This window comes from Ovis canadensis, chromosome 15, assembly GCF_042477335.2.
Source record: "Ovis canadensis isolate MfBH-ARS-UI-01 breed Bighorn chromosome 15, ARS-UI_OviCan_v2, whole genome shotgun sequence".
In the NCBI taxonomy this organism is placed as follows: Eukaryota; Metazoa; Chordata; class Mammalia; order Artiodactyla; family Bovidae; genus Ovis; species Ovis canadensis.
Window position 1 is genome coordinate 52889583 of NC_091259.1, and position 13791 is coordinate 52903373.

Below are 13791 nucleotides of genomic sequence, written 5' to 3' on the forward strand. Positions count from 1 at the left end.
GCGTTAAAAAATTCCTTGAAAGTGAGAGGATTTCTTAAAGAGCCAGGATGACCAGGAAGCAGCATGTTAGAGCAGGTGCAGGAGATGGTGTGTGCCTTAGAGCAGGTGCTGGTCACCCAGCCTGGAGCCTAGGTTTCTAATAAATCATGAATACGTGCAGATCTAGGTTTTTTGAGACCTGGAACTTATCAAATCTGGGGCGGGGGACCTCTTTAAGAATTGAATGCAGATGGAATATGTGAATGCATGATTTGAATACAAAATTAGGAACAAAATGTGTATTTAGAATAAAAAAAAAATCACAAAAGTTACAAATCTAGCTAAAATGGAAAAATATCGTGGAATCCAGAAAAATAATGTTTTCATTAATTCCAAATACACTTCTATAGTGCTTTACCTTCATATTTGGTATTCTCTGCTTGCTTCATATGTCAACAACTCAATAACATAGCTGTCCCTCTGTATCTGCTAGGGGATTGGTTCCAGGACCCCAAAGACACCAAAATCCAGGGATGCTCAAGCCCTCTAGATAAAATGGCATAGTTCACTCAGCCCTCTGTATTTGTGAGTTCTGCATCCATGGATTCAACCAGTAGAAATCTGGTATGTGGTTATTTGAATCTGTGTGTGGGGCAGGGCTGTATTTTCTGTGGGAAGCTTAATTCCACCTTCCTTGTAGCACAATGGACCAATATTTGTTATTTTGATAGTATTTTTTAAAAACCTTTCAGCTTCACAATTTAAAAATGGTATTGTTAAATACAATTTTAGAATCATTAAATTTAGGAAAACTATAAAGTGTCCTTTAGATATGAGCTGTAAAATTCCACAGCGTTCAAGCTTTCTGGTATTTATTAAATATTTTTTGAGTTGACATTTATTTAATGTCCCTGTGGCTGTTGCATATTAGGCAACATCATCTTGGTCAAAGTTAGTGTATCATGTAAAATCAAGAAATTTTCATCTTTTGCCATTGTGTTCATATGATTCACTTTATTGAACAACAATCAAGAGACCTACTCACTATTTTGAGTATACCATGCAAAATGTGGGGCTGGATAAAGCACAAGCTGGAATTCAGATTGCTGGGAGAAATATCAACAACTTCAGTTAGGCAGATGATACCACACTAATGGAAGAAAGCGAAGAGGAGCTAAAGAGCCTCTTGATGAAAGTGAACGAGGAAAGTGAAAACGCTGGCTTCAAACTCAACACCAAAAAACCGCAAATCATGGCATCTGGTCCCATCACTTCATGGCAAACAGATGGGGAAACAATGGAAACAGCGACAGACTTTATTTTCTTGGTCTCCAAAATCACTGCCGACAATGACTGCAGCCATGAAATTAGAAGACACTTGCTCCTTGGAAGAAAAGCTGACAAACCTAGACAGCGTATTAAAAAGACATCCCTTTGCCGACAAAGGTCCGTCTAGTCAAAGCTATGGTTTTTCCAGTGGTCACGTATGGATGTGAGAGTTAGACATATAGAAGGCTGAGCGCCAAAGAACTGATTCTTTCAAACTGTGGTGCTGGAGAAGACTCTTGGGAGTTCCTTAGATAGCAGTCAATCCTAAAGGAAATCAACCCTGAATATTCAATGGAAGGACTTATGCTGAAGCTCCAATACTTGGGCCACCTGAGGCAAAGAGCTGACTCACTGGAAAAGACCCTGATGCTGAGAAAGATTGAAAGCAAGAGAAGGGGGTGACGGAGGATGAAATGGTTGGATGGCGTCACTGACTCAATGGACATGAGTTTGAGCAAACTCAGGGAGACAGTGAAGGACAGGGAAGCCTGGCGTACTGCAGTTCATGGGGTCGCAGAGTCAGACATGACTTAGCAACTGAACAACAACCACAAAATTCACTATTTTGTTTGGAATTTATCTGTTGCTCGTGGTGAATTATTGCATTTGGTTTGATCTGGGATTTTTTGTGTATATATTTTTCTTAATATCAGAATAGTTTCTTTTAATGTCAGTGCTCACTTTATCACTTCTATTACCTTTTAATTTTAGTTTCTAAGTTTCTGGGAATTGGGAAGAAACAAATGTTCTACGTTATCAGAGAGACATTTTAGTTCTGAGGTGAAGTAAGTGTTTTTGAGACTGTAATTTGAATGCCTCTGTCCTGTAGACCTTTTCAAAACATCCTAGAGCTTTGACATGCTCCTCTACCCTTAATCGTATTCCCATTTCTTGCTTTGTGAATGGTCTCTGCTCTCCTAAGCTTGTGGTATTCCCACAGTAGCAAACCCAGCCTTCCCACCTCCTGGAATTCTGTCAGTGCCAGGGTCTCCCATACTCTTGTCCGGGGCTGAACATGGTGTTAAGTGATTTAGAGATGACAGAGAAAGTACCTTTCATATACAGCCAAACCACTTGTTTTACTAACATGCTCCAAAACATCTTTCCAAATTGCAGTTAAAATGATATAAGTGCGATTTATCAAACAGGCCATTCCCATGGCAGACGGAGAACACAGGGTGCCCTTATCATTGCATGTATTTCATTAGTCCTTTTCTGAAAAGAGAGGACTTCTGTTTTGAAAAAGCACCAAGAGACCCAAATCTCCTGTTTAGGATTATGCAAATCTGATGACTGGAAAGACTTTCCACAGACTAGCTTCTGGTTTTGTATATTTCAAATGTTCTTTCTTTTCCCACTACCCCATACTTCTGAAACCAAATGCCAGAGGACAAGTTCGTTTTGGAACAAGATCTCTGACTTTGAATCTCTGCGTCAGAGTGCTGGGCACCCTGGCACACTGGAAGCCATTTTTATAGTAGGACAGCTAATTAATGAAACCTTAGTAAACTAAACACAAAGTGATTCCAAACCACATAAACGTAATTCCACCAAACGCAATGCCCACAGCTATTCCAGTGTCATCTGACATTAGTCTAAGCATAGACCAAGGGAAAGTTGGAGTAAAGAGTCAGCAGTCTCAAAACTGCTTGTATTTGAAACGTCTTACTTATGAAAAAATTTCCAAACACAGGGCTTTGTCAGTACATTGGGTGAACCCTCTCTGGACTGTGGAAGGGGCCCAGACAAGTAAATGACCTTGGGACAAAGGCAGTGAAATGGGGCAGGGAAGGGAGGCAGGGAAGCACTCTGATCAGAGACGACTCATAAGCTAGAGTCACTAAGGCAATACACTCTGTAGACGAACTCAGAAAACCCCTCCAGAGATGGGGGCCAGAAATGTGGCTTTAAAGTGTGGCTGACTTAAACATTTACACTCTATTTTTTCTTGGGGAAAAAAACTCTGTCACTGCACACCAAAATAAATCTCTAAATAGATGGCTTTTGAAGTTTTTAAAAATTACTTTTTAAAAATTCATTGTTTAAAACCAGTTTTTAAAAAATCATTGAAAAATTTTAAAACAAAATAATGAAAGATATCACAAAGGAAAAGTTGGTAACTTATTGTACACAAACCTAAAAATTTCATATATCAAAGTAAAGTCTGCAACAAACCTGAAACATGACCTATCACAATTTTTAGATGTGGCTTAATAGCTTAATATACTGTATAGAGAACAAATAGAAATTAAATAACTAATTAAAAGATATTCATAACTAAATAAAATGGGCAAAAATGCTCACAATTCACAAAAGAAATAAACATGCAAGCAAAATTAACAATAAGAATGTAATTTGGGGAGGCCTATAAAACTAGAAGTTTAGACAAAGAAAAGCTGCAAACAGTTAATGCTGAGAAGGTTGTAGGTGCAACAAGCACTCACCGTACAGAAGTGCTGTGTCTGTGTGTGTGTGTGTCTGTGTGTGTGTGTGTCTGTGTGTGTGTGTGTGTTAGTCACTCAGTCACGTCTGACTCGGCGATCCCATGGACTGTGGCTCCTCTGTCCATTGGAACGTAAATCAGCAAAACAGGAAAATTTTTAAACATGGATCCTTCTATAACCTGAGAGTTCCTATAAAATGTCATTATCAAATATTATATTAGCGAACAACTGTTCCACTGGAAAAAAAAGAAAAGATTAGGGCTGGAGACTTTCAATAACAATGAACTTTTCCTATAGGAATACTGGTGACAGTATTTTTTAAAGACTATACCTAAATATCTATAAACTATAAATACCAGAGAGTATTAGCATATACTTATATCACATTTCTGCTAAAGAGTAATAAAGGCCTTTCTTTCCCACCAGCAAGCACAGCTGTGATAAACATACAGTCTTATCAGGCCTTCATTCCCATTCTCCTTGTCATCCATTGTTATTGGTAACAAAGCACAAAGACATCCAAACAAAGCAGCTCTGTGGTTGGAACTGCAGTTCTGCCTTTGGCAGAGAAAGTTCCCCACACTAGCCACCCCACACCCAAGTGACTTGGCAGACAGTGAATGGGGCCCCTTAACCATGCAGTCCTGCTCTAAGGAAAAACGCCCAAGGGTCTTAGAGAAGTTCTTACACCAAACCAATGATCCCCTCTTCAAGAATAAATCCAAAGGAAAGCCAGAAGTGGAACAAAATTTCATCATTCAAGCTTATGGTGGCTTTATTTTTTCATCCCAGAACCATTAATGTCTAAAGTCAGAAGACTGCCAAGTAGATTAGAATACTCATCGACTATATGGAAAAGCTTCCTGCAGCTTATTTTCTAATGGCTCTGAACCGGTCTCTGCCTTCTCAGACCATATCCTTAGATTCTCTAGCCTCTAAAAACTAACATTTGCTGAGCATTTACATGTCTGACTAGAATGTAAACGTGGATCCATGAGCCTCACAGAGCAGGACCAGGAGGACTACGCATCCTCGGGTTTTCTCTGCAAGACACTTGGAGGATGGGTCTGGGGACACTCACCGAAGGTCCTGAGAGTATACATGGGAGAGCCTGGCAAGGCCTGGGAACCGGAGGGGGCTGGGTGGGGAAGCAGGGTATGTCCACACATGCTCCCTTCCGCAGGGGTGCAGGTCTGTGAACAGCATGCCACACCAGGGAACCATCACTCCCCCTTCACTAAGGTCTGGACTTAGAATTAGTTTGCAAGTTGTGCACATCTTAGTCTTAACGTGCACTTGCCCCTGGTGTCTGGCAGTCTCAGGAGGGTGAAAATTAAGAGGGTTAAACCTTACATTTTGGAATTCCCTGATGGTACAGAGGATGAGAATCCACCTGCCAATGCTGGAAACACAGGTTTGATCCCTAGTCTGGGAAGATCCCACAGGCCGTGGAGCAACTGTGTTCATGCACCACAATTGCTGAAGCCTGTGTACCCTAAAGCCCACATGCCGCAACTCCTGAGTCCCTGTGCTGCAGCTACGGAAGCCGGTGCACCTAGAGCCTGTGCTCAGCAGGAGAGGCCACCGCCGAGAAGCCTGAGCGCTGCGACGAAGAGCAGGCCCGCCCTCACCGCAGCGAGAGAGCCCATGCACAGCAGTGAAGGCCCAGCACAGCCAAAACAAAACATCCTTACTTCCTACTGTTTGGCTAAATTTAGAATGTCACAGTCCAACCTCGAGAAAGGCCCCCCGGATCCTGTTCATGTCTGAGAAACTCGGACTTCAGTAGGAGATATTCCGCTCGAGATGATAGGACTGCGGAGATCATCTGATGGGAGCAGAGGTTATGGAAAAGGGTTTCCCTAAGACACAGGACTAAAGGCTCACCTGGGCAGGTCGGAAGGGAGAGGCTCTTCTCCGAGTAGGGAGATGCGGGGAAAGCAGGGGGATAAAGCTGGTGGCGAGAGGGTGTCCACCAGGGCGATCTCTGGAAAAGTTTCTTTTAATGCTTTTTTTATTAGGGTGTGAGGGGAACAGTCGTATAAAAATCTCCCATTCTGATCCCTTTATAAGCCCTTCCAGGCTGCCACTGCAGGAGGGTTTGGTACCGTGTGTCACGAGGGATCAGGGCAGATCTGCCTGCTGCCCCTGCACCCTTTTGCAGGTCTGTGTGAAAGGAGGGGCTTCCCCAGAAGCAGGCTGTGCTCTCTTTCCACCAGTCTCCCGGGGGGAAGGGGACCCTTGAATGTGGCCAGCTGACGCCAGAGTTAAATGTGTAGGAGCTCACGTGAGCCTCATAAGAACTTTCACAAGCAACTGCTTTTGACCCCACACTTCATAGATAAGGAGACTGAGGTTTACTTGTGGGGCTGGAGCGCCGCCTCCTACCCCACATCCTGGCTGTAGGCAGCCCCTGCCTCTGCCTCAGTGCACCTAGATATAAGCATGAGCAATGTCCACATGTGTCAAAGGGACAGGCCGAGAAGCTGTGGGCTAGGGGCTCCTGCCTTCCATCTCTGGAGGCTCTGGGGCATCCAGCCCCCATCCTCACTCATCCTGGGCAGGATTTTACACAATTCTTTGCAGATGGATTGGAGGGAGGCTTACCTTTTCTGAGCCTTGGGGTCTCTGGTCCTGGACAGTCTTGGCCCTGCAGTTGCCCGGAGCCCACCTCGTCGAAACTCGGCCACCCCTGGGGCATCAGTGTTGAAGTTTCCTGACTGAGTCCTTCGGATCCTGTGTGGACAGGAATCCATGGAGACCGTCAGAGGGCAGGCTGGAAGCCCGAGGTCAGTGTACTCCCCCTACATAGGGCCTCACAAGCCACACCCAGGGCTCGGGATGGCCCTGCTTCCCAGTGCCTCCCCTGAGGGCCAGCATCAAGGCCCAGCCTCAACTCTAACCGTGCCTCTGGGATGAGGCCCCTCTCCCTGGGGGGTCAAAGTGCTGCCTGGGAGGAGGCCCCAGTTTCTGCCTTATTTTGCAGACTGGGTCAGCAAGGCCAGCAAAGACTCAGGGCTCTATCTTCAAAGATCGCTTAAGACACAGACTGAGCCCTGAGGAGGAAGAAACTGGTCTCACCCATGCGTCTCTCCAAAGCACGTGAGGCATAGCCGCAGAGGATGCTCTCAGGGTCTGTGGGATGGACTGATGCCTAAAATGAATGACATGTACAGCAACTGGCTCTACTTAAGGAGTGCCTTTCATAGTTCTCCTTCTCTGGGCCAAAGTCTTCTCTCTACATGTAACCACTCTGTGCTTCCTGCTATTCCAACATCTAATTAAACAGGGGGGTTATGGAGACACTTTGCTCAGCCAAGAATATTAATTCTGAACAATGTAATTAATGATCATCACCACCAACTTACTTTCCCCAGAACTTCTTGATGCCTTTGGGGCTCCGTTTACCATCTGGTGTCAGGGGAGACTGGGGGCTGGACTCGGTGCCCGATGACATGGATGAGTCATTGGCCACGGCAGTGTCGTCCCAGCCACTTTCTGTGTCTCCTGAGATTGAAAAAATGAAATGACATGTGAACGACAAGAAGGAACCTACCTCTGCAAACCTTTTCCCCAAGCCTGGGCCATTCCCTCAGTAGGAGTCGAGAATAGTCTGCCCAGCCCTGTTTTCAGGGCAGAACTTTACAACAAGATCTCGGAGACCAGTAGGGGCTCAGGCGTACCCCAGGTTTTCTCTCTGGGGAGTTAGTGAGCTTAAGGCTTCAAATCTGGGTGAGCAAATGTCTTCATATGGGGGCCCACTACTTTCAGGATAACTCCAACAAGGAGCTTCCTCTCTCCCCCCAGGGAGACGTGGGCGTGCAGGCAGCAGGGAGACCTGGCTGAATGTTTGGAAAAGGGAGGGTGTCCTGGGAGGCAAGCAAGGGCGTCTCACTGTCCACCTCACCTGGAAGGGTACAGTACCTAATACGGGGGCACTGACACTCCGGCCACGGTCTCCAGCCAACCAAGAAGCAGAGAAGCCACATGAAGAAGCAAGAGAGGCCAAAGTCCAGCCCAACAGAGTTATAGGGAAGCAAAGAAATAAACAAGAGTCATCGAGCAAGAGGGAAAAACTCAAACAGAAAGAAAAATAATCCCACAAGGAAGGGTGGGGTGAAGGGTGACTGAGCCTGACCTGCAGGGTCATGCAGTGAGGGGACCAAATGCTCCTGGTGCCACTTCCTCGCAGGTAAGGCATCCACACACATGGAGTGAGAGGGGTGGCTGTGAGGGCCGAATATGCCAGGCCGCCCACTGCCCTTGTGCACATGTCAGAGCTCACTCAGATCAGACTACAGTGATCTGAAGCTGCAGGAAAGGCCACAGTCTGAGTGTCGCTAGGACACATTCATTCAAGGGCTTCTCTGGAGTTTCTGCAGCCAAAGGCAGTACCAGCCAAGGGCAGAAGCCTGTACACTGGCTGGCTCGGAAACAGCCAGAGATGAGGAGTCAGGGGCGGGGAAAGCTCGGTCAGGACCAGAATGCTCCCTTCTAGCACCCCTGCCCCCCACCACTGATCTGCTGCCGCTATTGGAGAAATACAGACTATTGTGCAAAGATCTCCATCAGATCCTAAGCACCAAAAGGCTACTGGTGGACTGGCACCCTTGCCCACTGACTCCACTTCTCTAAGGAAATGCTCTTCCTTGGACGAGCACATAATATCACCCTACTGGTAAGAGGGAGGCTGCAGAGAGGAAGGCAGAGACAGGAAAGAGATCAGGAGGACAGAGGAGGAATGGGGAGGGCCAGGGAGGGTGGAGTGCGGTGTCTAGCAGGGAGGGAAAGAGGAAAAACAGGAAGGTCAAGAAGGAGTCAAGAGAGGAGGAACAGAGGAGAAGAGAAAAAAGGGGGTAGAATAATCACAGGTGGAAAGAAGGTGGGCACACACCCTGATTCCTGGGCTCTGGAAGGGAACAGTGAGCCCAGAAAGACAGCCATCGTCTCTGGACATGGGATCACCCCGAGGTACGACTTGCCCCGTCCACCCACCCCCACTGCTCTCCAGATGTGGGCTGTGGTGGGGAGGGTGCAGGGACCTCGTGCAACAATGGAAGTGCCAAGGCCGAGGCACCAGAAGCTGCCAGCCTGGGGTCTGGACACTCACTCAGCCTCAGCGGGCTGCTCCCTGCGGGGTCCACTGGGGAGGTGGCGGGTGGAGACTTTGCAGGCTCTCCATTGGGCGTGGCTCCCGGAAGCTTCCCAGGTAACGTGGGATATTTGTGCTCCGCCAGGAAAGGGCCATCCTAAGGGAAGGAGAGGGAGGGAGATGTTGAATTAGCTGTCACTTTCCACCTCAAACCCAATTAGGAAATCTCTGGATGCAGGAACAACTCCCTGATCTCCAAGAACCATTTGTAAACTGAGGCCAACTTGAAGCCCCTCAAAGGCCAATTAGTCTAGGCCAGGCAATAGGACCAGAGCTCCGAGAAAGAAAGAAACTTGCCCAAAGCCGCATAGCGAGATGGGGACAGAGACGAGCTCAAATCGAGGGCTGACAGAAGCCATGTCTGAACAGGAAGCGAAGTCCTTGCTGTCTGGCCTTGTGCTCAGAGGTTAAGCAATCAACAGCCGAGAATTACCTTTCAAGCTCTCTGAGCATACAAACCAGAATTCCAACAAATGTTATACCTATTGCTTTACCGTAGTAGATAATAGTATCTATTGATCATATTTATAAATAACAATAATAGTTATTTTGAAAGACAGCAGGTTAAGGTGAAGCGAGAAGGTAAGAACACAGTCAGGGGAGATGTCAACAGGAAGTGGGTCAGAGGGCCACCTCCCAGCATGAAGTTTCCTGGGAACTTAGGATCACAGTCTGCATGAGGTTCAGCCCAGGGCAGTGTGCCCTGTGCTCAGACTCTGGCCATGGAAAGGGTTCCAAAAAGAAAAGTTGATTTCGAGATGAAGAAGAATTGCATTTAAAAAAAAAAAAAAAAAGAATTGCACTTATTTGGTCAAGAATGATTTAATGGGCCCTAAACCCACAAACCTGAGGGAAACACAGTAGTAAATTCATTTGAGTGAAAAGAAAAGAGAAAGCAATGTTACCAAGGGAATCAACTGTGGGTCACTTGATCAGATGCAGAAGTCGAAAAGAAGAAAGATGAAACCAATTTCAAAATGAATAAGTCAGAAGACTAGTGGGAGACTTCAGTGACTGTGACATCTTTCATTTAGTTAAAAGCCAAGTGCCCAATAAATTTCTGAATTCAGTTTCCTTATAAAGGCATGCCTTAGAAATTGTTTGAAATTCAATTTAGTCATTGAAAACTGAATACTAATCCTATATAAATCAGCTCAGAAAGAATAGAGATGAGAATAGGGGGCTAAATTTTCAAGGGATTCTGCAGGAACTGGCTGGTAAAGGAGGGATAACTGAACTTGAAGAGATGGACCCCACACAGTTTTTAAGTTCATGATGACCCATGAGGGACAGATTGGACCTGTTAAGACTTATGGTCAACAGCAACAGTTTCCAAACACCAGCCCCGACACGGGCTGGTTTATAATCACCTGGGACACTTGTAAATATAAAAACCCAGGTCCCACCACACCCATGAATCAGCCCCTGTGGGAGGCACCCTGGGAGTCTGTGTTTTTAACACGCGTCTCAGATTGCTCTGACGTACAGTCAGACCTGGGAACCGCTGACTGTGGGGAAGGCGGCATTCACAAATTTTTGAGAGCTGAAAGGCACGGCTCCAAGTTCCATTTTATACAGGAAATATGGGAGTGGGGAAGGGTTCAGAAACAGACATCCTGCCGTATCATCATACACACTCCTCTAAGACAGGGCAGAGACAGCCGAGGCTACACCCGTGAGGACTGCCCCAGGAGCTCGCTGAAGGGCTGAGACTTACAGAGGGCAGAGCCTTGTGGAAGATGGCTTCAAAGGCAGCTCAGGCACGTGAAAAAGACAGTGAAAGAACCAAGGGCACTGAAAGGGCTCTCAGCTCTGCTCAGCCAAGAAGAGACGCTGGGAAGGAGGGACTCATTGCTGGAGAAGGCGATGCAACATCAGGACACCACACAGGGGAAACGGAAGTGCCCGAAGCCAGTCCCGGCATTGCAGTCTCTGAGAAGAATGACCCTGGTTAGGGGGATGGAAATCCCAGGCAAGGCTGGAAATCCCAAGCAGACGGCTGAAGACCCTGCTGCCCTGAAAGAGCACAGAGGCAGCGCACCTGAGCAGGAGAGCCTAGGCTGGGAGTCAGACCAACTCGGGCCAAGTTCTTTCTCTTTAGCCCCTCAGAACCTCCATTTTATTGTTTCTAAACAGAGGATAACAATTTCTGCCCCTGGCCTAGCACACGAGGACACAGAGGCACAGAATATCACACACCCGAGGTCTACAGCGACAGCAGTTAACGACAAGATCAGTCCCTGGAGCGAGGAAGGCAGGGGGCAGACCCCATCTACATCAGGCTCAAGTGTGGTCCCGGCACAATAGAGAGGACTCACTGCTCGCTCCAAGGATATGGAATAGGACCTTTCAGGGTCTGTGACCTGTGCACAGGAGATGGTAACTGAGACAGGGCCCGAGGGACTCCAATTCCAGAGCTGTCAGGAGCAGGGGAGACTGACTCATTGCGTGGACTCCACAGGGAGAGCCCATCAGTGGAGGCACATTCTAGGAAAGTCCAGACATGCATCTAACAGGGCTGGAGAAGAATACAGAGGGTGTCTTACAATGTCAAGAGTTCTTAGTCATAGAAAGCAAAGGCCAGACATCCATGTGTGGGGCCACTGCAGAAGGAGCCGTGCGCCTGCGCTGAGTGTGCCCCCGGGGGTTTTAACCATGACTTATCACTACAGAAAGGACGAGGGCTGTCTCACTCCTCTGCTTGTGTGCTGAGATCATAACATCTCCCTCCCCAGAGATCAGAACAACTCTGCCTTAAAAGTGGATTTCTCAGAGCCTGTGAGATGGGGGAGATAAGAAGAAGTCCTATTGCACAGATAAGGGAGATGAAAGCACAGGATCCAGCTGAGGGCACGGAAGAAGAAAGCGGGAGAGGAGGTTTCATCTTTCCTTTCACCCCTTACAGGTAACATATTTTAAGGTTTCAAAAGCTGTAACTTGCTAAATGAAAAGACTAGCAAACAGCGCAGCCTCATACCGACAACAGGGACATGCGGTTAACGTATACTACCTTGGGTTCTACCACGGGGGAGGGCTGGTTCCCACCAACACACTGTGGGGTGGCAAGGAGCATTTCAGTTATGTGGAGAGAAAGAGACCCGCGTTAGTCACGGCAGCAACTCAGGGCCGCCCGCCGGCCTGGATCTGCAAGGCTCGCCCCTCGCTCCCTCCCCATCCCTGTCAGATCAACAGTCGGTGGAGGGAACACAGGTATCTGTCCAGCTGCATGGACAGACCGGAGGGAGCCTCAGGCATGTGATGGGAACAAAGCCACTGCGGGCTCCTGCCTTCCTGGTTTTCCACTGTATCACCAGGGAGCCTGGCCTACTGCTGGACCCCAAGGGATCTACACAGCAAGGTCACTGGAGTGCTACAGGGCAGCACCCCTGTGTGTCCAATGACCTCGCTGCCCAAGAATCTGTGACCCTCCTCTCCAGCACAGGGGCACCCACGTGGTCAAGGGCCAGCCCCATATAAGGAGCCACAAAGCCCTCCTCATGTCTTTTTAGACTCTTTAAGAAGCTTCCTCTCCAATCTTCTACTTTATTCCATAACCCACTCCCAGGGGCATCTTTATCCACATAGGTTAAAGCATCTGCCTGCAGTGCGGGAGACCTGGGTTCAATCCCTGGGTCAGAAAGATCCCCTGGAGAAGGAAATGGAAACCCACTCCAGTATTCTTGCCTGGAGAATCCCATGGACAGAGGAGCCTGGTGGGCTACAGTCCATGGAGTCGCAGAGTCGGACACGACTGAGCGACTTCACTTTCATCCTCATTCAAAACCTCTGCAACATTCCAAGTGCCCTGGGGAAATAGGGCCAGGATTTAAGAACTCTGGCTCCATCTGACTCCCGCCTCTGACCTTACCACCTCCTGCTCCCCAAACCATTTCCCCAAACCTATCCATGCCCACCTCAACATCTTTTCTAATCAACTCCAGGCAGCGTGTTCTGACTCACCCTGCCCCTAGGATGCCTTGAGCCATAGCTGACCAGTTTTCTCAAAATGTTCATAAAATCCCTACCTCCCCAGCAACTTGATAAAAGCCTCCATGAGGTAGGGACAGCACCTGGCCTGCGGGTCCGGGCACTGTGCTGACCTCAAAGAAATAACTCAGTCATCTTTATGTATAGACTAATGGACTGACCTTATCCACAGATTCACTTCTCAAGTCTTCGAGACTACAGGAGAGTTTTTTCTGAGCCCTGGAAAAACACAAAAGAAAACAAAAAGGGAAACAGTTACTGGAGAAGGAGGAACTTAGCATCATTCGTGCAGAGGATATTTCAATGTTTAACTGGTATTCTATCTTGGGCTCAGAGTCAAGGTCAGGAGAAAACTCAACACCCTCTCATCGTAACTGTTACATGTAAGATGAGTCTGGTCCACTCTGGGGATGGTCTGGTCTGACCATGTGTTGGTAATGCATGAGAGCATCACTGAAATCCAAATCAAAAGTCCTTAACAGTCCTCAAAGACCAAGAATACACAATTCAGTGGCATCAGTGGGCGCTGGCTGTTGTGCGGTCATAAGAGAAAGCCAATGTCTGTGGAGTCAAAAGAGAGGAAAGGGGGCCAATACTGCCTGGTCTGTGAGTGTGAGAGTAACCCAGGGAGGGGGCGGTGCCACCTGAGAGTGCAGATGAGCACGTCGGCCACAGCTCCAAAGCATCACCTGCTGGGGTCCTCTGTCCCTCTGCTCCAACCCTGTGAGCCCGGGGCAGTCTGCTCAGAGGAATCAGCTTTCTCGGGCACTGTTTTGCAGAGGAGGGAACCAACTGGATAGAGAAGCAGCACCACCACCCATGGTCACGAGGGTTACCTGTGACAAGGCTCCTTGGCAGTGATGTTTCTCAGTTCATATGAATAAATCAGCATCTGTTGCT

At 47.6% G+C, this 13791-nt stretch overlaps 1 protein-coding gene across 37 annotated transcripts in view; it reads right to left on the reverse strand.

Moving 5' to 3' along the window:
* PPFIBP2 (PPFIA binding protein 2) overlaps positions 1 to 13791 on the reverse strand; it is a 156851-nt gene that overhangs the window by 11235 nt on the left and 131825 nt on the right. For 13 of the 37 annotated variants that reach the window (XM_069554502.1, XM_069554512.1, XM_069554510.1 and 10 more), the window contains 6 exons: positions 13053 to 13110; positions 11915 to 11956; positions 8863 to 9001; positions 7677 to 7709; positions 7121 to 7259; positions 6360 to 6488 (listed from right to left, as the gene is read on the reverse strand). In XM_069554502.1, coding sequence (XP_069410603.1) covers positions 6360 to 6488; positions 7121 to 7259; positions 7677 to 7709; positions 8863 to 9001; positions 11915 to 11956; positions 13053 to 13110 — 540 coding nt within the window. The remainder of the gene's footprint in view (positions 1 to 6359; positions 6489 to 7120; positions 7260 to 7676; positions 7710 to 8862; positions 9002 to 11914; positions 11957 to 13052; positions 13111 to 13791) is intronic. The other 24 variants (XM_069554515.1, XM_069554513.1, XM_069554503.1 and 21 more) reach the window with 3 other exon arrangements.